This window comes from Mytilus californianus, unplaced genomic scaffold (assembly GCF_021869535.1).
Source record: "Mytilus californianus isolate M0D057914Y unplaced genomic scaffold, xbMytCali1.0.p SCAF_9, whole genome shotgun sequence".
Classification (NCBI taxonomy): domain Eukaryota; kingdom Metazoa; phylum Mollusca; class Bivalvia; order Mytilida; family Mytilidae; genus Mytilus; species Mytilus californianus.
This window is the reverse complement of record NW_026262745.1, coordinates 34,446,646-34,471,012: the sequence shown is the minus strand read 5'-3', so window position 1 is coordinate 34,471,012 and position 24,367 is coordinate 34,446,646. Positions and strand designations below refer to the sequence as shown.

At 32.4% G+C, this 24,367-nt stretch overlaps 1 protein-coding gene across 1 annotated transcript; it reads right to left on the bottom strand.

The window, feature by feature from the left end:
* Nucleotides 1-612: 612 nt before the first annotated feature.
* Nucleotides 613-22,575, bottom strand: LOC127714131 (inverted formin-2-like). Its single transcript, XM_052220105.1, has 14 exons — nt 21,306-22,575; nt 18,348-18,463; nt 17,707-17,866; nt 13,729-13,910; nt 13,336-13,415; nt 11,947-12,512; nt 11,363-11,526; nt 10,165-10,329; nt 9,146-9,403; nt 5,405-5,586; nt 4,501-4,624; nt 4,117-4,281; nt 2,401-2,482; nt 613-1,877 (listed from the first exon to the last, which is right to left on the bottom strand). The coding sequence occupies exons 1-14, from the start codon at nt 21,766-21,768 to the stop codon at nt 1,717-1,719; spliced, it is 2,868 nt and encodes a 955-aa protein (XP_052076065.1). The 5' UTR covers nt 21,769-22,575; the 3' UTR covers nt 613-1,716.
* Nucleotides 22,576-24,367: the final 1,792 nt, after the last annotated feature.

The following is a 24,367-nucleotide window of genomic DNA, read 5'->3' as shown; positions in this document are numbered from 1 at the left end:
ATTTTCTCATTGCCATTGTTATATTATAGTTCGTTTCTGTGTGTGTTGCATTTTAGTGTTGAGTTTCTGTTGTGTCGTTGTTCTCCTCTTATATCTGATGTGCTTCCCTCAGTTTTAGTTTGAAACCCGGATTTGTTTTTTTCTCAATTGATTTATGAATTTTGAATAGCGCTATACTACTATTGCATTTATTTAGTATAAAGGTCAAAATAGAAAAAACATGGAAAGGAAAATATTTGGAATCCCAATAAACCCCAAACCGAAATATGACAATTTGTTTAGGCAGGGTAGGCATACATTCTATGACTAAGTATGTTATTTCAAACCAAATACACCAACACGTCATATAGTAAAACTGGTGATAACGTCCGATGAACACGTATATGACTGAGTAAACTTGTTCCTTGCTAGATTATATGCTGATGCACTGTTATCGTCAACCAATTCCTCATTGCAACCGTAGAATGGAGCAATAAACACTGATGAGTGTGATGTACACGAAACGCACGTCTAGCTCCCTAAATTATAATCCTGGTATGTTTTTTTTTTTAATTTCTTATCATCCAGTCTCATAACCATTTCATTGTAAAACAACCGACTAAACACTAGAACTTTGATAAACAGTGAGTTTATTGCAGATTTGAAAATGATTATCTCATAACAATCACTGAACAGATATAATCGTAATGCAATAAGAAGTATGAGGTGTTGTTACAATAAAAATTCTGTTCAATTGAATACAATTGGCTGATAATATTAGAGTGAAACACCCGAATGCTAAGATTAATAAATAGGACATTCAAATCATGATAAGTGTACGCTAAGTACATTCAAATATAGGTGTACGCAAAGAACATTCAGATACAAGTGTATGCTGTTTGGTGCGTTCGATGCGCATTTCTTCACTTTCATTAGGAATGAACTTTTGGGGTAGAAATGTTTTGTGCACGAATGTTTATTGTTTAATCATTTCATGGAAAACTGTTAATGTTTAAGACAATGCTGCATGCACATTTATTTTTCCTTTTCGTGCAACTATTCCTAACATCTTGTTGGTCAGGATATTATGCTGCTCTTAGAAAGATTTTTATTTTTGCTGTGTGCACATCGCGTGTTTCTTGAGTAAACTTCATGAGTCCAACATATGGAAAGTAAAACAAAAATACATGTCGTTTGAAAGCATAGCAACATAACATGCAATATTCCATATTAAATCAACATTGCCCGAGGGCCTTGCATCCTTTATTTAGAACAATTGAATAACTTAACGAGGTGGTGATGTACATTCACAGTTTTTACCACTGCTCTGACAACTAGATGGATGGTATCTTCCGAGACTGATACCTCCATGCATCGATACCGATTCATTGGAAGTATATAATGTACATTGTATCAATGTTTAATATACTTATAGCTTTATACATCCTCATTCGTATATAATACTGTATAAATAACGTTATTCTACTGTTTTTAATCCATGTCCACACCACATGTTTTATAAATATAATAACATATATATATATAAAAGATTCATAATAACATTTTATTCAGCAACGACCCAAATATAACTGATAAATGAAGTTTGGCAAGAAAATTTATTTGAACACTGTCAGTTATAAAAAAAAACTGTAGTTTAAAATTGCATATCACAAAATATAATTATCGTTTGGTTAAATGAAATGGCGTTATTGCTACTGAATCTTCTATAATCTATAACTACAAATGACTGACTTCGCGATGTATATTTAATTTGAGCGGAGTAGGTTCCTTCTTCCTTAAGGAGAGACGACGAAGAACTTTTCCTTGTTTTATTTCATTAACAATGCTATCAACAATCTTCTTATCCTCAGATTTACTGGGATGTAAATAATTACCACCTGAAATACAAAAATATTTGTTATAGCAATTTGGCTTTGCAAATACCAATATTTATCGTATTAAGTACAGAAATTGTACACATCATTTATATTACCATTGTTGTAAAATGTGAGAAATAGGTATTTCGATTCATTTTTAAGCTACATGTTGGTCTTCGATAAATGTTCTGTCGTAATGCCACGCTTAAGTCATTTATTCAAAATATTGTTTGAGTTTGGGTTTTATATACACAATTAGCTATTTTATTGGACCATGCCTACTGACACTTTATTTAGTTAGTGAGTATGTGATAAGAATCAACCATCAGTTTATGTTCTTGAGACAATTGGCTCCAACTTTCAATAATTAAAGTTATCTAATTTAGTTTGTCATTAACTTAGAGTTCACACGTGTTCTTGATTTACTATCAAATAAATTTGATGCCATTGTAAAATCTGTTCAATATTTCTGCATCCGTTTGTATTCCTCTAGAAAGTACAAATGCATTGATATTACTTTCTTTATTTTAGTAAGTTAACTTACTTCTCCGTTTGCTAAATATTTCTTCCTGTGCTTTCCGTCTTTTCTCTGCTGATTCTTGTTGTTCTTTCTGTGTTGTCAATTCCTTTAAGCAATAATATGCATTACATGTGTGGTATACATTAATGATTATACATAAAGAATTAGCCTAATTTTACATTTCGATATTATTGTTGTCATTAATTGCTTTTTTTTCGCAAAGCTAATTTTTAAAACAGGTCTGAAATATATAACAGTACACCATACAAATGTTTGACAACGGCTGAAAGAAAGATAACACAATTTGTAATTTATCTTTGTCAATATGACTTTTTTTGTATTGTCATGTAAATCTTTTGAATTTTGATAATCATGCACTTAAATTCAAATTTAGATTAACAAAATCAATTAAATATAAATGTAGGATAGCGATGTCAGTTAATTAACATCTATAGATTTAGTATAACAATATCAGTTAAATATAAATGTAGTATAACAAAATCAGTAATATGTAGATGTATTCTAAGGATTCAATGCAAAACAAATAAAACATCCCAGTGACTAATTTTTTTTGAACGTCCTGTGTTCAAACAATTTTAATTATGGATTCGTCTTTGAATGAATGCATCTATCTCATTGAACTTGAAATAGTGGAGACCACAAAAACAGTAAAGTCTGTTTCATATCTTGGTTAAAATCTAGAATTTTGCAATGAAGGTATGTCGAGAACTAAATTTTCCGACAAAAAAAATGATTAAAATTTTCGATCGTGAACTTTCTTTATCGGTGTAGTAACATTCCAGCAGCGCCTCCATATGAAGCATTACCTTCAAGTTGATGCGCTTTCAATGTTTGCGTTACCAATGATGTTTTTCTTGATAGAGGGTTACTGTTTATATAGAAACTTTTTAACCAAGAGTTTCTTATGGTAAAACTGAAGTCATCCATTCGAACGTTATATGGATACCATCAGGATTTGGTTGACCGTTATGGAATATGTGTATCATAGATGACAACGGACCCCCCCCCCCCCCCCCCATTTTCTTTGGCCACAATTCCGTCCCCTTCAAACTAAATTGTGAGATCACCAAATACGACTTATCACCCACTTTTTACTTGCTATTACCAACACGACAGTAGTAGAGCAGGAACTATCTTATCCTTCCGGAGCTTCTGGCTTCAACCTCGGATTATAGTGGGCATAAAGACTGCTATATCATTAAGGTTTGTGGTCTAGAACTTGTCTTTTCCTTGTTTCTCTTTTGACCATGGTGTTACCTGCTTTTCTTCGACTTAATTTGTGATTTTTGATTTGCCCTATTGGTGTCTCCTCACTATTCATAGCGTCTTTCATTTAAAATGTTCTTTTAATGTACCTCTATGTTTCACTGTATGCGACGATAAAAGAATACATCAATTGCAGTTCGAAGTGTGCAAAGGCAATCATGCCACAAATTGAATTTGCCAACAACTGTGTCTATATGTCATTGGAGAAACTATAGTGTATATTGAAGACATGACATGCACTTCCTATGAAAGTAGTCAAGTTCTAAACAGCGATTTATGATAAATAAATCAGCCAACATTGTTTATGTGTCTTCTGTATGTTTGTTCCTTCCGACTGTCTATGATGTATTTTTACAACGAAAGATACAAAAAAGACTTTTTTAGCAACATCTGGCTAGAAAAGACTGACTAATATAAAATGCTTAACCTAAAGTTGACGTTAATAATTCTTACTTGTTGGCAGGTCTTAATGTTTTCAGTGAATTCTTTGAACGTATCTAAAAATTCATCCAAACTAAATGATCTTTCATTTTCACAGAAGTGTTCGGCCATCTTAGTAGATAATGCTTTAACACGACTTATTCCCTCTTCTACGTCTTCCAAATCATTCATAGCTTCCTATTAATAGAAAAAAGGATATAAATTCCAAACTTACTGCATTTGGTATATTATATGTATTTTGTTGTAGAAAGAAATCGATATAATAATTGCAAGGTCTTTTGAACGAAGTTCATTTTATATCAGAAAAAAAACAGAAAATATTAAAAAATGTAACCTTTTATACTAGTAGTTAGAGACAAACTATTCTTTCAAATTAAAGAAAATATCCTAACTTACATCCATAAAATCTGCAAACTGTCCTTTCACTTCTTCATCTTCTACCTTATCTACTTTACTTTTTATGCTTTGAACGTGCTTCTTAAGTTGATTAAATTCTGTAACGGTTTGTGCTAATGTAAATCTGAAAATAATAAATGTACAAATACGTATGAATAAAAGTGATAAACGTTAACAATACTAAAACCAAAATATCTAGGGTGTAGAATTAGCATATGAAATATAATATAATAAACATTCGTTTTTTTTTGTTTGTTACGACAACAATAGTGATTATACATGTCAAATTCAAATAGTTTGGATTTAGTTTTTAAAAAATGTTCCGTAAGCTGTTCTCTATAATTGTAGCGCATATTCGACGAATTTGATTATTTATTTCAATAGGACTGTCAACAGCCAGAGGCTACGTGTGGGTCTCTTCGAGGTTTTTTTTTTAAACTGTTTATGTCTTGGTACATGTATTTTTGTGGTTTTACTTTATGTCAGTGGTGTTGTCTGGTTTCATTTGAATTGTTATCTTCTCTCTCTGTTGATTCGGCAGACTCTAGGTCGCACAAAGCCGAGTCTGAACTGTACTGATAAATCAGAAAAAGCTGTACATTCTAAAACGTACTCGCAACTGTCCACTCCAATCGTACATTATGTGCTTAACAAATATCAATGGCTTTTTTTAAACAGACTATTCTCGTAATTGAGCTTATTATCTACACATTCTTGCGGAAATCCGATAGCACTTTTGGCTGAATTTTCTATCAGAGTTGTTCTTTGGCTCTAGGTTTTATGAATTTTGGACGTTTCATTTATCAGTTAGTTTCTGTATGATTGACTTGCGTGTACTAGCTTCAACTTATTTTTTATACAATGTTCAGATAAGTTTTCTCAAAATTGAGTTGATTAAATTTACCTGGCAGCTTTCTGGAGTAGGTCCAGTAAATCGTCAACAAAACCTAAAGTATCCCTATTTTTCTTCTCAGTTTCTTCAACAAGATGATGTAATAATGTCATTCTAGGAACATTAGATTTAGTGTTTACAAGCTTTTTCAATGAGCTAATTCTAAAACCTACTGCATTTCCACAATTATTTTTCTACAACATAAATGACAAAATATCTCATATTGTCTAATAAGTAAGATGGCAAACATTTCGAAATTATTACAACTAATAACTAAATCTAAACTTAACCCTTTGAGAAATAAATGTTTTGAAGAAACTCTTTGTGTAAAAGTCTGTCTGAATTGAAATAAAAGTTGAAATATATTGACAATTCATGATTTGGTTATGTGACGGAATATCTTTGTCATAGATGACCATGGATATGTACCACTTGTCGAAACCCCAATCCCATCTTCTTTTTCTCGAAAGGGATAGTCTATGGATTTATACTTGTAGGAGCAATACGACGGGGGCCACTTGTGGCACAGAAACTACTTATCAAACTCGACCATCTAAGTTCACCCCCTGTTTATTTTGGGAGCGTGTTGATCAATCTTAAGTGTTTTTTTAAGTTTTGTTATTGTTGTTCGTCTTTTCGTTGTTTTTTTCTTTTTGACCACGGTGTTGTCTGCTTTTATTGAACTATGAAACAAGTATCCAACAACATTAGACTTACTTAGTTTAAACTACATTTAAAAAAAAGTGATAAACAAAATAGTGAGTCTATGCAGTACACGGTAACGTTGAAAAAGTATACAAAATTATATATAATTCATAGATGCATGCACAATATTACTGGAGGCACAGGAAAGTTTAATAAAAAGTCTTCCTTACAGCCCTTACGATAAAAAATTAAACCGTGCAAAACAAATGAATGTAAATAAAATCGTCTCCGTTTGTTATTACATTAGTCGATGCATCTGGACTCGATCCGTTCGGAGATCATGCGATTCATTCAGTTTGTTTATATTTATTTGTATTTTAGATATTGAAATCGGTATATTACTGTTGCCTTTTATCAAAAAGTGAGATAAACAGTATTCTCTAATTCTTCGTCAATTTATCCCTTTCTGCACCCATTGTATAAAAAAATTTAATCAACGTGTGGTTCGTTTGATCTCAGTTCTTCATTGGTTAAAATCCGATTATGACGTCGAAATTTCTTGTTTTCCTCTGAATTTCCTATTGTGACGGCATGAAAAAAGGCGACCATGCCTGATGACGTCACATAGAAAGAACACATCTTTTTGCAGATCAGTCCCAAAGAAGGAATAAGTTTGCCTGCGTATTGTTTGAAAATCATTAGAGAAACAGATTCTACCACCAAATCTCGTGTAATACGATATTTATCCACTCTCGACAGTTAAATTTTAAATATTTAAAACGCTCGGCAAGCCTCGCGTTTTAAATTTGAAAATTTAACTGTCTCGAGTGGATAAATATCGTATCACACTCGATGCAGTGGTAGAATCTATATCTATCTAGTTATCGAACATTTAATAAAATGATAGCGCCAGAAGGATAAATATTTTGTTAACTGAAAGTGCGATTTAATTCAAACGTTAGATAATTTATTTACTTAATCGTTCAAATCAAAGTATTCTTTGAATTTGAAAATATATTACTAGTATTTTTATCCCCCCTTTAAAGCTAAGATATTACTTTCTTTTTTCTTTTTATTTATCAGTTAAATTTCGTATTCCTATAAGATATATCATAATTTGAAATAAAACAAAAGTTGTCGAAAATATTAAGGCTATTATTTATATACTGTATGAGTGAAGATGAAATTATCAAAATGCTGGACTTTTTAATCGACAATATATTTGTTGAGTTTGGAGGATTGATATTTCAACAGACAGTCGTATTCCAATAGGTACTAATTGTGCACCCCTTCTGGCCGATTTGTTTTTGTACTCGTATGAAGCAGAATTCATTCAAAACCTTCTTAACGACAAAAAGAAAAAGCACCTTGCAAAGTTCTTTAATTCTAATTTCAGATATATTGATGATGTCCTAATCACTGAATAACCCATATTTCAGTCAGTACTTGCATCTCATACACCCCAGTGAACTTGAAATTCAGGATACTACTGATACAATAAGGACTGCTTGCATACCTTGATCTTTTCCTATATATTGACACAGATGGACGACTTCACACTAAAATCTATGACAAACGGGATGATTTCAACTTCCCAATTATCAATTTCCCATTTCTCAGCAGTAACATACTCTCTGCTCCGTCGTATGGTGTGTACATATCTCAATTGATACGTTATGCTCGTGCATGTTCACACTATACTGACTTCATATACAGGAGTGTGCTCCTTACGCAGAAACTGCTCCAACAGAGTTATGAGGAGGAAAGATTATAAATGACACTCTGTAAATTTTATGGACACCATCACGAATTGGTTGATCTATACGATGTGTCTGTGTCTAAACTAACTAATGACATTTTTACCACGACTTAGATTGTGGTTAAACATCTATGTCGTCTGTCTGCTAAGAACCGAACGTGACCTAATCCCGAATATGACTGTTATACCGAGAGTGAATTTACATTGCTATACGACGTGTCTCGGTATTTTGTACATCCAACATTCAAGTTTTTATTTTTTGATGTTTTTGTTATGGTTTCGGTTGAATAATGTGTTATGTCGTATCGTTTGTTGTCCAAATAATTATAAAATTGCCCTACAATACCATCATTGTCATATTCCCGAATATGACTGTTATACTTAATGTGAATTTACATTGCTGTGCGGCGTGTCTCTGTGTTTTGTACATCCAACATTAATGAATTTATTTTGTTGTTTCTGTTATGATTTAGGTTGGATAATTTGTTATGTCTTATCGTTTGTAGTCAAAATAATTATAAAATTGCCTTTCAATCCTATTATTTTCATGAAAATTGTTTGGACCAATATTGTGAAAATAATTGTATAAAGTTCCAGATTGCATGTTAGTTACGTAAGCGCGTCACTGTTTTTGATATCCTGTGGTGTTTTTCGTTGATTGAGAATATGTTCGTTGTTGTTCTGTGGTTTGTATGTTGTGTCGACTATTATATTATTTGTTTCTGCGTTTCTCTGTTATGAATATTTGTGCTGTATTTCTGTCACGTAGTCTTTTAGCGATATTTTTTAACATTGTCATAAAACGGGAGGTTTGGCATACCATTAAACCAGGTTCAACCCACCATTTTTTCTTAAAATGTCCTATACCAAGTCAGGAATATGGCAGTTGTTATCAAATAGTTCGTTTCTATGTGTGTTGGCGTTTGTTTTTGTTGCACTTCGGTGTTCCTGTTGTTTCTTTGTTTTCCTCTTATAGTTGAAGTCTTTCCCTCGATTTTGGTTTGTAACCCGGATTTGTTTTCTCTAAATCGATTTATGACTTTTGAACACCGGTATACTACTGTTGCCTTTATTTATAATTGATATTTTATATAAGTATGAGATTAGGACATCTTTTCGTAAGATTTGTTCGATGTGAAAAAGTTATGTCAAGTATCAACTAATAAAAAAATAACACTTTATTAATTTCGTGCGACCGATGCGGATTTTTGGGTTTACCTTCTTCAGGAACGCTCAAACCCAATCATTTGAAAGCCAAGGATGTATCAGACCAAAACATAGGAAGATAAATATGAAAATATTCATTGGCTTCGAAAGCAGCAATTCAGTTGTAGATTCGAAAAACTTACCTTGTTTATGAAGTTTCCAGCATGAAGTATATAACGAAAAAATGATTTGATTGAATGATTGTCATAAAGCTTTCTACAAACTTGATTCAGAATTTGAATATTTGGTCTTATTGATCCAATTAAGGAATTAAATTCTCCTTTCAAAATTATTGCTTCAATCCGTAATTCATATTCTGAAAGTTTAATTAGTTCCATGAAAAACTTTTCAGCATCACCAAGTCTCTCTTTGTCACCTTCAAACTGTGTAAATGTGTCTACCTGTAAGAGATATTGCAATTCAAATAATCAAAATTAAAGAAATAATAAAGCAATTTTCATTACAAATTCAGAAAAGATTAAAAAGAATATTACCATACTATTGGTGAAAGGTATTGTAAATTCAAAAATTATTGCATAGATCTATTATTAGAGATTTTGAAAAATGGACTAAAATGCGAGATAAATAATTGCGATTTCAGGAAAATCTGCATACAGCAATGTGTATCTGATATCAGAATGCGAGTATTTTTGCGATACTAATTCAGTCGTATTATTCGCATTAACAAAAACCTCGCAATAGTTTCTGTATTTACAGTATTCCAATTCAGAAAAGTTTCTGTATTTACAGTATTCCAATTAAGAAAAGTTTCTGTATTTACAGTATTCCAATTAAGAAAAGTTTCTGTATTTACAGTATTCCAATTAAGAAAGAGCGTTACTGTAATCTGATAACCACCCTTAGTGTTGACATGAACTTATTCCTTACCCTTCCGGAGATCACCCATATTTTTTGGTGGGGTTCGTGTTGCTCGGTTTTTAGTTTTTATGTAGTATTTTGTACTTGTTTGTCTTTTGTCGTCTTTCGTATTTGCCATTGCGTTGTCAGTTTCTTTTCCGATATATGCATTTGAATGTCCCCTTGGTATCGACCGCCTCTATTTTTCAAATCAATATCTTGAGATGAATTGTCATTTCTAGCTTAGCACATAAAAAAATCTCTTACTCTTTATAGACTAACAAAATAACGAATCCCGCCTTACCTCATCAGATGAAGGAAGAAGTTTATTCAAACTTTTAAGCTTTTCAACGCCAACTGATCTAGGATCTCCTTCTTTTATTAATTGTATTATCACATCTGGTGGTTTACGGAATTGTTTTAGGAATATATTTACATTCATGCTTTTCTTTGCATCTAGTAAGGAAATCTATAAACAAAACATATATGTTAAATGCAAACTTTTCAACTCTCTCACAATATCTATTTAAGATGAGAAGATGTGTTATGATTGACAATAAGACAACTATCAACCAGAGTTCAAATGACGTGGATGTACGAAATTATAGACCATCGCACACCCTTCAACAATGAGCAAAACTCATACGGTATAGTCAGCTATGAAAGGCCACGACAAGAAAAAGATGAAACAACTCAAATGGTGAACGTTTCGGCAATAAAGTTTATCGACTGCTTGCAGCTATGGGTAATGAATGTGTCTCTTAAATAGCGGACTTGGTCCTGTATTGTTATGAATGAGCGTCTAAATTCCATATTATTTAAAAATTAAATAGCACTTACCGTTACCTTGATGATATTTTTCCTTTAAACAAATTCGTCATACTGCGGACGTTTACACAAAGGAACTGACTTAAAATAAATCTAATATAAACCACAATAATAACTAGAGTGAAAAAAAAGTCCATTTAATTCTTCAAATTTGAGAAGTTTTGTTATACAGTACGCTCATATTTTCTCCTCAAAATGATTAATATATTAAAGAAATCATGTCGTACTTGACTACTTGACACATTGAACCCTGATGTACCAGCAATATATCATTAATAATGTAGACCAAGTGGCTGTTGTTCATTATCAAACTTAGCAAGTTTCCAGTTTTCGACGCATTTGTTTTTAACTTAAAGAACGCTAACAGCTTAAATCTTAATCATTAATGATTTATTGTTGGTTGCTTAACGTTCAGTGGCGAATATTTCATGCATGTTAATAACGAACTTAAAGTTTAAAAAATGGATTAAAGTACTCAACGCATGTCGAACGAAATGTATATTTAGCAACTGAATTAATATTAATGACATATGTATTTGCTAAAAACAAGCAGTACATCAGTGCTCATAAACTTGCTTGTTTCAGAGCATTTCTTAATTACATTTATAAAAGCATGATAAGAAACTGTTTTTGCAACCTTTTATTCAGAACGTTTGCTTCTGTCAATATCATACCTCATGTGAAGTGGAATGCTTTCTTGCTAATTGTGCTTTATTATTTTCTGGTTTCAGAAGAGCAGCTGGCGTCGTTTGCTTTTGTGAAAACCATTCCTCTAACTTCTTATATTCTACGTCCACCTTGTCATCCATACCAAGGACATCTGCCCAGACGCTGGTTTCTGTGAGTATAATTAGATGTCAGTATAAAAATTGCACGATGTACATGTACTATTCGTTATTGAAAATATACAAACCTAATGTATGGTGTTTATATAATATGACCAAAATTACAAAGGCTAACTGGTCTTGGCATATTACTTTAAGTTTGATTATAACGCATCAACTAATGATAGTTAAAAACTGTTGTTGAAATAGGTTAAATGTAAGTTTTTTAATTTAAAATATCTAATATAATTGCACAATCATTTCGAAGTATCTTAAACTATCACATTTGTTTTCGTTCTAAACTATAAATTACGAGCATAAAATCAGAATCATCTTATCAGAACGTTATAGGTACTCGTTACAACAAAAAAATACTTAAAAGATCAATATTTTGATTATATTGTTGATTTGAAAGGTGTAATATCCATATTTACTTTTAAAAGAAGCAGGAGGTAGTTTGTTCCAGTTGAAGATCTTCATTTTACAATTTGGATCGGGTGTTGAGATTGCTGGTGGAGGAGGACTTGGTGGCTTCAGTGTCCCTGGTACACCAGGCGGAGGTGGAGGACCTCCCATTCCTGGTGGTGGCGGCGGTGCAGGAACTCCACCAGGCGGAGGTGGAGGAGCCGGAACACCGCCAGGCGGAGGCGGAGGTGGCGGAACACCGCCTGGTGGTGGCGGCGGAGGAGGTGGTGGGGGTGGCACAACAATTGGTCCAGCAGCAACAGGCAATGCAGCAGAAGAACCCTTATATTCTTTAGTTGGTAGATCCGCTGTTGCTTGTGAATATGCTGATGAAACGGCTTGTATTGCTTCTGTTGAGAGCTTGTTTCCCCTAGCTAATGACATTCGCATGCGTGGAAGGTCATCATCAGTTTGAACTTCTTTATCCTCTCGTCGGAGTGTCTTTATTGATAATCCTCTTTTGAGGTGAGGTTCTGTTGAGTCTAAACTTACTGCTTGTTGCGTAAGTTTTTCTACCAATGTCCATGTGGCTTCACTACATTTTAAAATAAAAAACATAAAATGTTTTAAAAAATGGAAGCTAGTATTGAAATGAAATTCAGTTAAATTATAAACTTATTATTCTAATGCAGCACTATGCAGAATGTTCATTTTGTTTGGGTTAAACAACCAAATCCAAAGCATTAATTACAAGATGAATGGTTTAAAATAGTGCGCACAAGCGGAGACGTTATGTAACTGATTTTAAAGTTATGATTTAACTGTTCTTTCAATTGTGTAAGAATTGAGATAACTGCATTGCATTTAATTATTTAACTTTCATTGTTGGAAATAAATGTTTGCTGTCTACGTACGCTTACGCATCGCTCTCAATTTGCGACCATAAAATCTTTTATTGATACCCGCAAATATTAAAATACAATACTCTCATATTATTGGTATGGCAATGTATAGAAGGAGATAATCTCTTATTATGGGGAGTAATCTATAAAAATAAAACAATTAAAATCGAAAACCATATTTTCACCCCGTAACTTTCCGAATGAAAGCAGATCTCGGGTTTAAAACAATATGACTATGACAACACAGCTAGACTAATTGTGTTATTCAATGAAGTTTGTTTTCCTGAATAAATCCTACTCTTTTCTGAAACTATTCTAAAATAAATAAACTAAAATCATAAAGCATATCTTTAATTGACTCAATTAAACATTTTGTGAATTTCAAAATAGAAAGTTTATTTAGTTAATAAAAGTATTCTTTAGTATCTAAAATAAGTTGTAACTTATTGATGTCGTCAAAGATTATCCTGTTTGTAATATTGCAAAAGTTTAATATAAGTTTGAAACAGACTTTACCTGTTACTGTGATGTGGATCAATTTGAAACAGACTATACAGTATACTCAGCAATGAGTAAGACAGGGGTGTATGAGAAACCTGTAATAATAAAGTCCAAACGAATTTTTAAAATTTTCGTAGAAGTTTTTCGACTTTATATCAATTTATGTTTACTGTGCGTATTCCTCAACTCTCGTTTTCCATTACAATTAACGTGCAATATTTACTTTCTATTTTTACAAGATCTAGGAGTTATCTGCAAAAAAAATATCTTTTATTTTTTGGTTTGAATCGAATTGAAATTATAGTCGTACGTTCTAAAATAAGATTGCTATATATCTTTATGTTATATGCATATTAATGTTTTTAACCAATATAGCCCAATTTGAAATATTAAGTAAAATATTTGCACCTTTTTGTCTATGGCATCAAAAAGTGCTTTGGGATCCTGAATGTTAACTGTACTTTGTTCTCTAAGGTCTTCTAGAGCCTCGTTGTCAGCGGCTAATTCCTCTTCAAACACGTCACACTGCACGGCTAAGATTGGATCAACATCTTGTCGTAAAAGTATTAAAATATCAAGAATTCCTAGAGCTGTAAAATAAATTTTTCAAAAGTTATTGCTGTACATTTTACATTTTATCATCAATAAAAACAATTATTGCAGGATTTGATCTCGTCAAGATTTGATCGAATCAGATTTATTTGCATGTTCCGAGGGAAGAGATCGGTATTACTCTGAGTGGTTTTGTGTGTTTGTTTGAGTTTAAATTTCGGTTTTGAGTCTGTATATATTCATTAGCTCATAAATTTCATCCCGAATATAATGTGATTAAAGGAAGGTATATTTGATTTCGTTCACGTTACTATTGTTAGAACGTCTAGACAGGATATATATATATATCAATGTACTTTTCTTAAAAATATTTCACTGCGGACAAATGAATTTAGATTTGCAAACATCTATGATCGTACAATAAACTGGGTCCGCTGAAATCGCAAATAGATGCAATGTCAAATACATTACTGCTAAAATTTAACAAAATACTAAACTATATCCTCAGTAGTTTCAGTCTTTTCTTTGCCCTTTTAACGTTCTAATCAGTGTTTATTTTGAACTGAAAACAGCTGTTTACAAGAAGATGAACAGATGTTGCACATTTATTCCGTATGAAATGAAAAGTTTACAACTGTAGAATCCTTAAAAGTTTTATTAATCAAACAAATCAAATTAAAACAACACGTATTTCTCACATTATAACAACACGTATTTCTCACATTATAACAACACGTATTTCACACATTATAACAACACGTATTTCTCACGTTAAAACATCACATAAATCTTCTCCTCTGTGTTAAATGCACAAAAAAACGGAAATCATGTTTTCTTCAGTAATGTAACGTATTTATTACTTCATATTTTTGAATTGCAACAAGTATTCACAGCCTTTCAAACAAAAGTAAAGTAGGGTATAGCACAGTTTCAGGAGTACTAAAGAGACCCTTAAACAAGTTAAAGTAATGAGTGCATTAGCAGAAGTTGAGGGTGGATGAATTAATGTTAAATGACGTTATTGCAGAGTTTATAGATATAAGAAGATGTGGTATGAGTGTCAATGAGACAACTCTCCATCCAAGTCACAATTTGTAATGACATGTATGGGGTTACAAAGAGAAGATGGAAAACTCATTTACTAATCCATTACGTTCTAGCGTACTTTGAAGCGTTTGAGAACGAAAAGTTACACATTGCTCTCGCATATGGGAACGAAGAGTTATGCATTGTTCCACTGTACTCGAAGGAACTTGTTACGCGTTGCCTTAATTTATGCAAATGAAATATTAAGCGTTGCTCAAGAGAACGAGTGAAAAATTTCGTTTTGAACCGAATGGCACTTCATAGTCATACAACGTAATATATACAAATTTTATGAACATATGTCAAATAAGGTTAAAGAAGTGAAATCGAATAATAAAAATGTACCTTTCGTTAAACAAATACTTAGCCCATAACATAGAGTAATGAATCAAATAAAAACTGACAAGTGATTATACATAAATGTTCGGATGCCATGTTTATAAAATACGATATCTATAAAAAGACAAAGTTTTTAGTAGGAGAAGTTGAGGGTGGTTAAAATGATTAAAATGTCTCGTACTTTGACCTATAATGGTATACTTTTTAGAACCCAAATCCACACCTTTTAGTATCTATCCGTATAATAACAAAATTGTACAATAAAAATCAATACAAGATAAAAGCCATATCAAAGAATAGTCGCAGGTTAAGAAATGAAAACTCTGATATCGGTGGCTGTACTTCCGACTAAATTTATAAAACAACGTCATGAAAACGTGCAATTAGATTCGATCTTGTACAATATCCGGTTTTGTTTATAGAATAGAAACACAGAAAACATACAAGAAACATTTTAATCTTATTTTAAACTACAAATGAGCTAAAGGATCTTAATCAACTCAAAATAGACGAAATGATTTAGCAATACCAGTTACAACAGTTTAATCAATACTGTAACCCTTTTCAATAGGACCTTTTAAATAAATAAATTAAAAAAAAGAATGATTTGAAGGGCAATTGGTAATTTTGAATAAAAGTGTCACCACATTCTTAAAGTATGACTATTGAAAGAAGAAGTGGGGTATATTTCAACAAGACAGCAACCGTACGACAAAAATAACCAAAAGGCATCTACAGTCTTTAACAATCGACATGTGTCTATGCAATATGTCAAACTCTAAATCGTCCAGGGTCTATAAAAACAAACAGAAACATTTAAATCTGACATCAACACCAAATGCTTCAAATAACAAAAAAGCATTAAGATATGACATAAGACAACACCAGACAAAATTTGTTTGATTTATAAATATTATTAAAAAAGTTGGCTGTGAAATGCTTTTTCTATTCATTAATTCCTATTTGAATCATACTTCTGTAATAAATATCTAAAATATTTATGCCCCTGCCCAGGCGGAGGGGGCATTAAGTGTTACCCTTGTCCGTTAGCACGTCCGTCCGTCCGTACGTTGTTTGCCTCAACCAAATGTTATGAAACTTATACACAATGCTTATTACCACATAACACAGATCAAGTTGGAATTTTGGTGGCGTCACTTTTACCGTTCTGGAGTTATGCCCCTTTATAGATGAAAAAAAAATGCTGAATTTTTCGTTTCCGTCCTCTAATTTAGTTTGCCTCAACCAAATATATACAATGCTTTTTACCATAAAACACATGTCAAGTTCGAATGTGGGTGGCATCACTTTTACAGTCCTCTAGTTATGCCCCTTTATAACGCTATGTATATGCAAGCGGGGGCATCATCTGCGTCGCATGGACACATTTTCCATTTATTCTCATTAAATTTAACAAGACTATTTATTACCAATGTATGATATCTTTATCTTTTAGAATTGTTTCTACGTCCATTTATTAAAATCTCAGACGTCACTGCAAACACGTCCATATCGAACCAACTGTGAAAAGTTTTCTATTTTGGATACATTCACAACTTATCTAGACTCTAGATACCTTACCGTGTCATTGTATATATATGTGTCTTTTCAAGGAGAACTTGTAGTGTTCGTTTAGTTAGAAATTTCTTACTAATATGAATATGTCTAGCCAGGTTAAATCCTGATAATCACATATATTACATCATACAATAGTTATATTTAATAGTATAGGATACGGAAACATGTGAAATTATAAAGAATAAATGCGGGGTAAATGTCAATCATCGACTTTTATTCATGTACCACAATGGAATTAGTTACTGTAGGTTATTCTGCATACGCCTCATAGATATAGCTCCTAATGTATGATGACCAGGATGGGTTTACAGAATAGAGAATAATGGGCTAAAATATATTAAACAAAGAAAAATGGGCAAAATTTAAGAAAAGAGAATAATGGGGTGCTAAGATATAAAGAATTGAAAAAATTGGCCTAAAAAAAAGAATACAGAAATAAGACACCCCTCTCCAGACCCTCATTTCATTACGTATCTTTGTCCTTTCATTTTTTTGTTCATTTAGTGTTTATGAAAAAGGTTTACGTTCACAATTTCTTCAAACTTATCAGTATGTTTCACTTTAAAAATACAGTATACATTGCTGTAAGGAAGCTGGGAGATATAAAGGTTAATAGTTTCTTGATTATTAGTTAAATGGGAAACGATTTGGAAAAGCGAACGACGAACAAAGGAGTAGAAGTAAAACGACTATCACCTAACCATATATGAAGCTCCATACGCTCCCCCTTAAATAAGCCTCAGGTCAATTATTGTACATCCAAGTCAATTTTGCTCCATGGAATTAACAAAATCAGACATAAAGGAAAAAAAAATATAAAACTACACGTACATACAAAATCACAGCGTACACGATGTCTGTCTTGAAGTTCTTCATTTGATACCACAATAGAATTGACCAAGGCCATTAGTGTTGTCCTGTATGACGTCAGATCGGCAGCACGAAGTTCCTTAATCAGAAGACTGAATTTATATGGCAGCTTTCTCCAAACCTAGAAAAATTCACATAAGAATGTAAGTAGACTAATTCATGTTGCAGCCATAACTACCAATAGTTCATATATTCCTTAGGTTTTCATTCGCATTCTCTTTCAAACTAATGCTCCCCAAAAGATTATATAAACATTAGTATAATAAAAGTTCGTAGGTTCAGGTATACTGTATTGTATATCAATATCTAAAAAGCAGTGTAATTGAAGAAATAATGTGTATTGCCACTTATCTCATTTGGAAGAAGGCTTAAAGGTCTTTATAATCCAAAATATAAGATATCATATATTGGTCAGCATAACCACTTCTGTATTCACTTTCGAACATAGCTCAACTATTTCATGATAGACATGGTAGAGTCCGCACATGTGTACATCTTTTATACTATACAAAGTTATGGCAATAGCCAAATAACTCTTACTGATCTTTTCAAATACGAAATTAACATTAAGAATAAAATAAAAACGTGGTTATTAATATTACCCTGTATTGCTCCATAGCATCTAAAGTCAGATAGAAACCTTCTTTAGAGTAAACACACAAAGCTGACAAAAGTTCAAACATTTGCATCTTGACCATTACATTGTTTGTGTCTAGGGCTGAAATTATAAAACATTTGCACCTTGACCATTACATTGTTTGTGTCTAGGGCTGAAATCATAAAACATTTGCATCTTGACCATTACATTGTTTGTGTCTAGGGCTGAAATTATAAAGCATTAAGTTGGTTAGTCAATTAAGAAAATAAACTAAAATAAATGTTGATTCATTAAAGACCTTTTTCAATTAGGTTTTTATCCCAAGGGTGACTGGGGAATAGAAATAAGGTAACTCTTGGTCTTCTTCAGACCGGCAGTAAAACCCTTGCCACAGTGGTGCGACCGTCCAGTTGTGCGGGGTGTATAAATTCGCAGCCACGTTCAGTCAGACCCTCGTGTAGAGAGAGTTCTAAGAACCCTTGCAACAATTATCTGATGGCTCCGCAGGTGGCCTGTTGCAAAGCTAAATTTCTGACCCTATCTGATTTACCCTTATTTTTCAGTGTCAGTCGAAATTTGCCGCCCTTCATCACGGACCCCTATTAAAGGACATACCTTTGTTTGTATTGTTAGTTTGTACTCGTCCTAAACATGCATATTTGCCACTGGACGTTAAGCAACCAAAATTCAATATATCAATCGGTGTAGAATTTGTAAAAACCTCATTTGAATTTAATGTTTGCCCCTTCATCTCCTAATAACCTTTGATAAATAAATTACGACGTGAAATTGATAAAATTATTACATTTACATCAATCAAACACTAAAAATCAAGGGTATTCTAAGTCAATGTGATTACATAATTTATAGGCCAATTATTCTTAAATATCACTACGAAAGATTTGCAAAAACCAATTTTATACAGAATTTTGGCTATAACGATAGACAAAAGAAAGACATGAATATCAAGGTAAAATAAATCATGTAAAGATGCACACGTGCATAACACAAGGTAATACACAATGTAAAACTTGAGAAACAATTTATTTCTCACTGTCTGACATCTTATCCATCATAATCAAGCGATGTTCTTTCTGTTGATAAAAGCATTGTCAGTTACACTTTCGAATGTACTAGTACATGTTATGTAACGAAATATACAGAATAAACGAAGCAATATACAAGCGAATAATGCATAATGATTAAGTGAAATAAAACGCAGTAAGACTTTGTTTTTCACATGTGTTGATAAAACTTTATTTTGCTTGTGTAAATCCAACGTGTTATGACAAATATCTCTCTTTTCCACACGATATGGTGCATTATTTGAGAAAAGCAATTCCAAAAGCTTATTAAATATGAGCATAAAAAATGTTCATCGAATTCAATCACGCGGTTTAGCAGGGGATCGGGATAGGGAAGTCTCCCCTTTTGCAAATTTACTCAGTATAGATACCAGGATTAAAAATGTGTACGCCAGACGCGTGTTTCGTCTACAAAAGACTCATCAGTGACGCTCGAATAAAAGTCAAACTGCAAGTCATACTACAAAACTATTATATAGATGCCGTGTATGCGATCATTTCAATTTCCAACTGATAGCTAGATGATAAATGGTGCAATTATCGGTAAATCTAGTTTGTCAAGCTTACTTTTGTTTTTGTCTTCCTTGGCAACATATGTTTTGATTTCCATTGAAAATATTAACCTTGAAAACATTCTGTTTGATTTATTATGACCACAACTGAACAATCTTATTTATTAGGAATGATTTATGATACCGATATTTGCATTTTAGAGCATTATGATAAATGTCACCGGACTCGATAAAATTATTTTTATATCAATCCATGCAATTAGAATTATCTTTTAGTAGAGTTTCACAACATTGATATTTTAGTCTGGTAAAAACGTGGTTTATTTATTAGTTGAAAATGGCTTTGGATTTGAACTACCTTTCAGTAATTGAGAGTAATCTTAGATCGGTGCTTTTATATTTTTGTTCTAATCTGACAAGTCAAGCATTTTCCTACTGAATTTTACAATTTGCTCTTATGTTGTGCTGCTTTACCCCTGTCTCAGGAAAGGTGAGAGTTTGAGCGGTAACAAACATACTGAACCCGCCACATTCTGTGTGCGGGAGCTTGTCATAGATTGCTGTCTGTCATATTTGCTGTTCATTTATTGTTTTAGCATAAATTAGGCTTTTGGTTTTCCCTTTTGCATAGTTCACATTTTGTCATGTTAGGGGCTTTCATATCTGAATATACGGTGTTGGTCTTATACTTATTGCTGAATACCGTACGTTGACCCTTAGTTGTTTATAATACCCTCGCCCTTTTGTCTGGTGAATAGTTGTCTCAATGTCAATCATACCACAATTCCTAATTTTTATATTATATGCTCTCTATTTGTAAAGAAGACAGATTAAAAATAGACTTTAATAATGTTAACATGATTAATTTACATGGTGTATATACTTTCCTTTTTACTAAGACTGATTACTAATTGAGATAATAGATAAGCCATAGTGCATATTTACAGACAAGGAAGGGTTGTACATCCTTGTATATTGTAGTCTGTTAATATCAAAATAAAGATACTTCACAAAACTTGCAATGACAAGTACAAACAACTTCATCATCACTTGTAACAATAACTATAATTAGTGTAAAAAGAAAACACTCTATGATTTCCGCAAAATGTGACTATCAAAGTAATTTTTATAACGTTCTTAAGAATATCAGGAAAAGAATAAGTCGAGGAAGAATTTAAAACTCGTGATTTAATTATAATTCAATTATTTCAGTTATTTATGTAAAAATCGATATGCTCCTCAAAATTATTTAAATCTATCGGTATATATAACCTTTTATGAGTATAGTCCTGGTTTAATCGACTAAACGAAATCTACACCGTTTAAAAATAAAAACTTTATTGTTCTTTTATACGTGAAACATACCTGAAGCAAATCTCCGCCCAAAAATGTTGTCTTTTCTTTCCTTTATTTTCAATAAACAATCTACACCACTTTGTGAGTTTACTACCTCTCTAATACACATTATACATTCTAACTTCAGAACCATATCCGACAAATGATGGGTCTTGTACGACCCTAAGTTTTTCAGGCATTGGAATAGCATCCCTAGGCCGTCAAACTGGAGAAATTCTGTCATCCAGTCAACATCGTTTGATTTAATGCATTTCCTTAATTTTACTAAATTTTGAAGATTTGGATTTTTTAGCCACATGAGAAAATTAACAGCATCCATTTTAATTTCGTCGTCATCTTCCAAACTATCGATATCTTTACCAACCATAAATCCATCAGATCTATGTCTCTGTGCCCGTTTTTGTTTCCTTTTGTTTGCAAAACGACTGGTTTTCTCCTCTTTTGATAGCTCATTTTGTCCTCTCATACTCATCTTCGACTTCTGTAACTATTCCTTGATCAAATCAGATCACCGGTTCCTTCAGAAATGTTATCACAATCTAAGTATACCTTGTATATCAGTCAAAACATAAAATATCAATATTCCTATCTTCAGTAATCCGATAAAAGTTTTCTTGTTTATCTATATATTTCAACACGGTTCTTTGTAAAATTTTGAAGATTGTATACACACTCCTGTTTACTGATAAACATGCACTTCAAATCTTACACAGTACTGCATCATATGCGTTTGTTGTTATTCATGCACGTGCTTCAAATTCCATCACAATGATAATTTGTTCACCCACAGACAACCGTTAATCTTTATTTCAATTATAATATTTTTCTTGGTTTAATGCCCAAACTATTCTTTCACTAAGCTATCTTCGCATACATATTTATCAAAAAAGTTTTTATCATTTCACAACTTTCTAGTGATACACAATATCCGGCAGAACATGTATATAGGTGGAACACAGCGTAAACCTTTCTATAGAGTGTACGAATATTATCCTAACCTTGAGGTTGGTTTACACTCTATACAATGACCATTATTATTAAGCGTTTTCTATAACTTCCTTCATTTCACGCCTTACTTAGCTTCATTAACCATTCATATCTTTACTTTATCTACATTAATTTAATGAATTTCTTACGATGTAGTTGACTCTATCCATTGAATAAATTTTCACAAGTGTACACTTTTCACCTGTTCTTTTACATGCAGTTACATGCATATTATACCGTTACTTACTTCATTGTGTATTAATGTACATATTTCACAGGAAAATCATAAGTATCAAAAATGTTAAAAGTGAAAATCACTGAAGCAAAGCATGTTCGAATCAGTGACTCGAAAACACATTTCAATAACGAGGACGTAGATGTTAACATATAAATTTTAATCTTAGGACAACAAAGTTTAAACTATTTTTATGATTGAAATATTGGTCGTTTCTTTTTTAGTCCCAGGTAACAAATCTAATCAAACAAGGAAGATCCTTGACAAGTTGTACTCTGCTATGTTTTGATTTTACAACACCGAGACTAATGGAAGACAGAGGTGAAGTGAATACAAAGTTAGTATAAAAAATCTTTGAACACTGAATCTAATTCTCTTTAAATTCATTCTTTTAATTAAAAAATATTGTATGTTTATACACCCGCGACTTACTACTGTAGTTACCGGGACATATACAGTGTTGCCCTTGTCCGTCGTTCTGTTCTGCTGAAATTTAATATAGGTGTCACAATATGCATGGATGTACTCTGCTGTTTTTATTTTCATCTTAAAGTTTACATATAATAATACAATCTAATTTAAATTAGATTCTGTAATTGTTCTCGTTCTGATATGTCGCACAGGAACATTTATGGTCATGCCATATCGAGATGTCTTTTGATTATTCTTTTTTTGGGGGAAGGGGAGGGGGAGAGGGGGGTTGTTTTCTCATTGACACATATCCCAACTGAGACTACTTATACACTGTGTAATAGTTGTCTCAGACCCCACATCTCCGTTTATTCATATTATGTTATAAACATACTAGTCCGATATCATCTTCTGATAGTAGCGACTGGTGATATCTAAATAACTGTATATAAATGTACGTCACTGCTCATTTTGGTTTCCTCTTCACGGTCGGTCCGGTTTCAGCAATTTCGATTTAGAAAAGTAAACAACGACTGAAACTCAAAAACTAACCATTTACACGTTGTACCTGATAAAAACAATTAACGTGAATTGCCGGATGATTAAAATTTTATAAGCCGGAATCGACTACGGTGCCTATAACGTTTGGAAATGTATCAGTTGTGCCCTGTGTATAGTCTTTAAGGTATTTGCATTGATGAACGGAATTTAATTTCACCATAATATTGACCTGTAAAAATGCATAACATGTATTTTACTCAGTCATTTAAAAAATAAATAGTCCAAAAATTCGTCAGCAACGAATCAATAACAATATAGGTCTTTAGCACGGTTTTTCATGATAACAAAGACAAATTTGCAAAACTTTTATATTTTCCGTATTTCCATACCTTTTTCAGGAAATAATTGTTACATACAAGTTTTCATTGCAAGATTTGTTATCTAACCACAGTCGAGAACTGCTGGGAACTTATCCCGCCACGGGCCAGAGTCAAATCTGTACGTCCGTTGAGACGACGGGATCAATTCTATGAATTAACTTTTCCCATATCTTTCCTAGTACGATTACAAGATAAAAAGGGGAGGCAGGCGCGGATCCAGAGCTTAAAGCGGTTTTTTTTTAGAAGCATATTTGAACATTATAGAAGTTTTCTTAATTGTTCACCAAACCTTATGTTTTCAATAATTGGCACACTTTTTGTTCATCCGTCATATGGTTACTCAAAATTGAATTTTTAGATTAGTTTAATTATTCAATTCCAGATAAAAATACTTCAATAAATGAAAATTGGCAAACATTGAATGTACAAAGTTATTCTAAAAGGTCTATTGTTGATAATTTCACCCTGATGTTATAGCATACTGATCGATCACTGCACTTTTGACAATTTCCGTGCTGATATGAATATGCATTAAAGCAAGGCCATTGAGTCTCTCG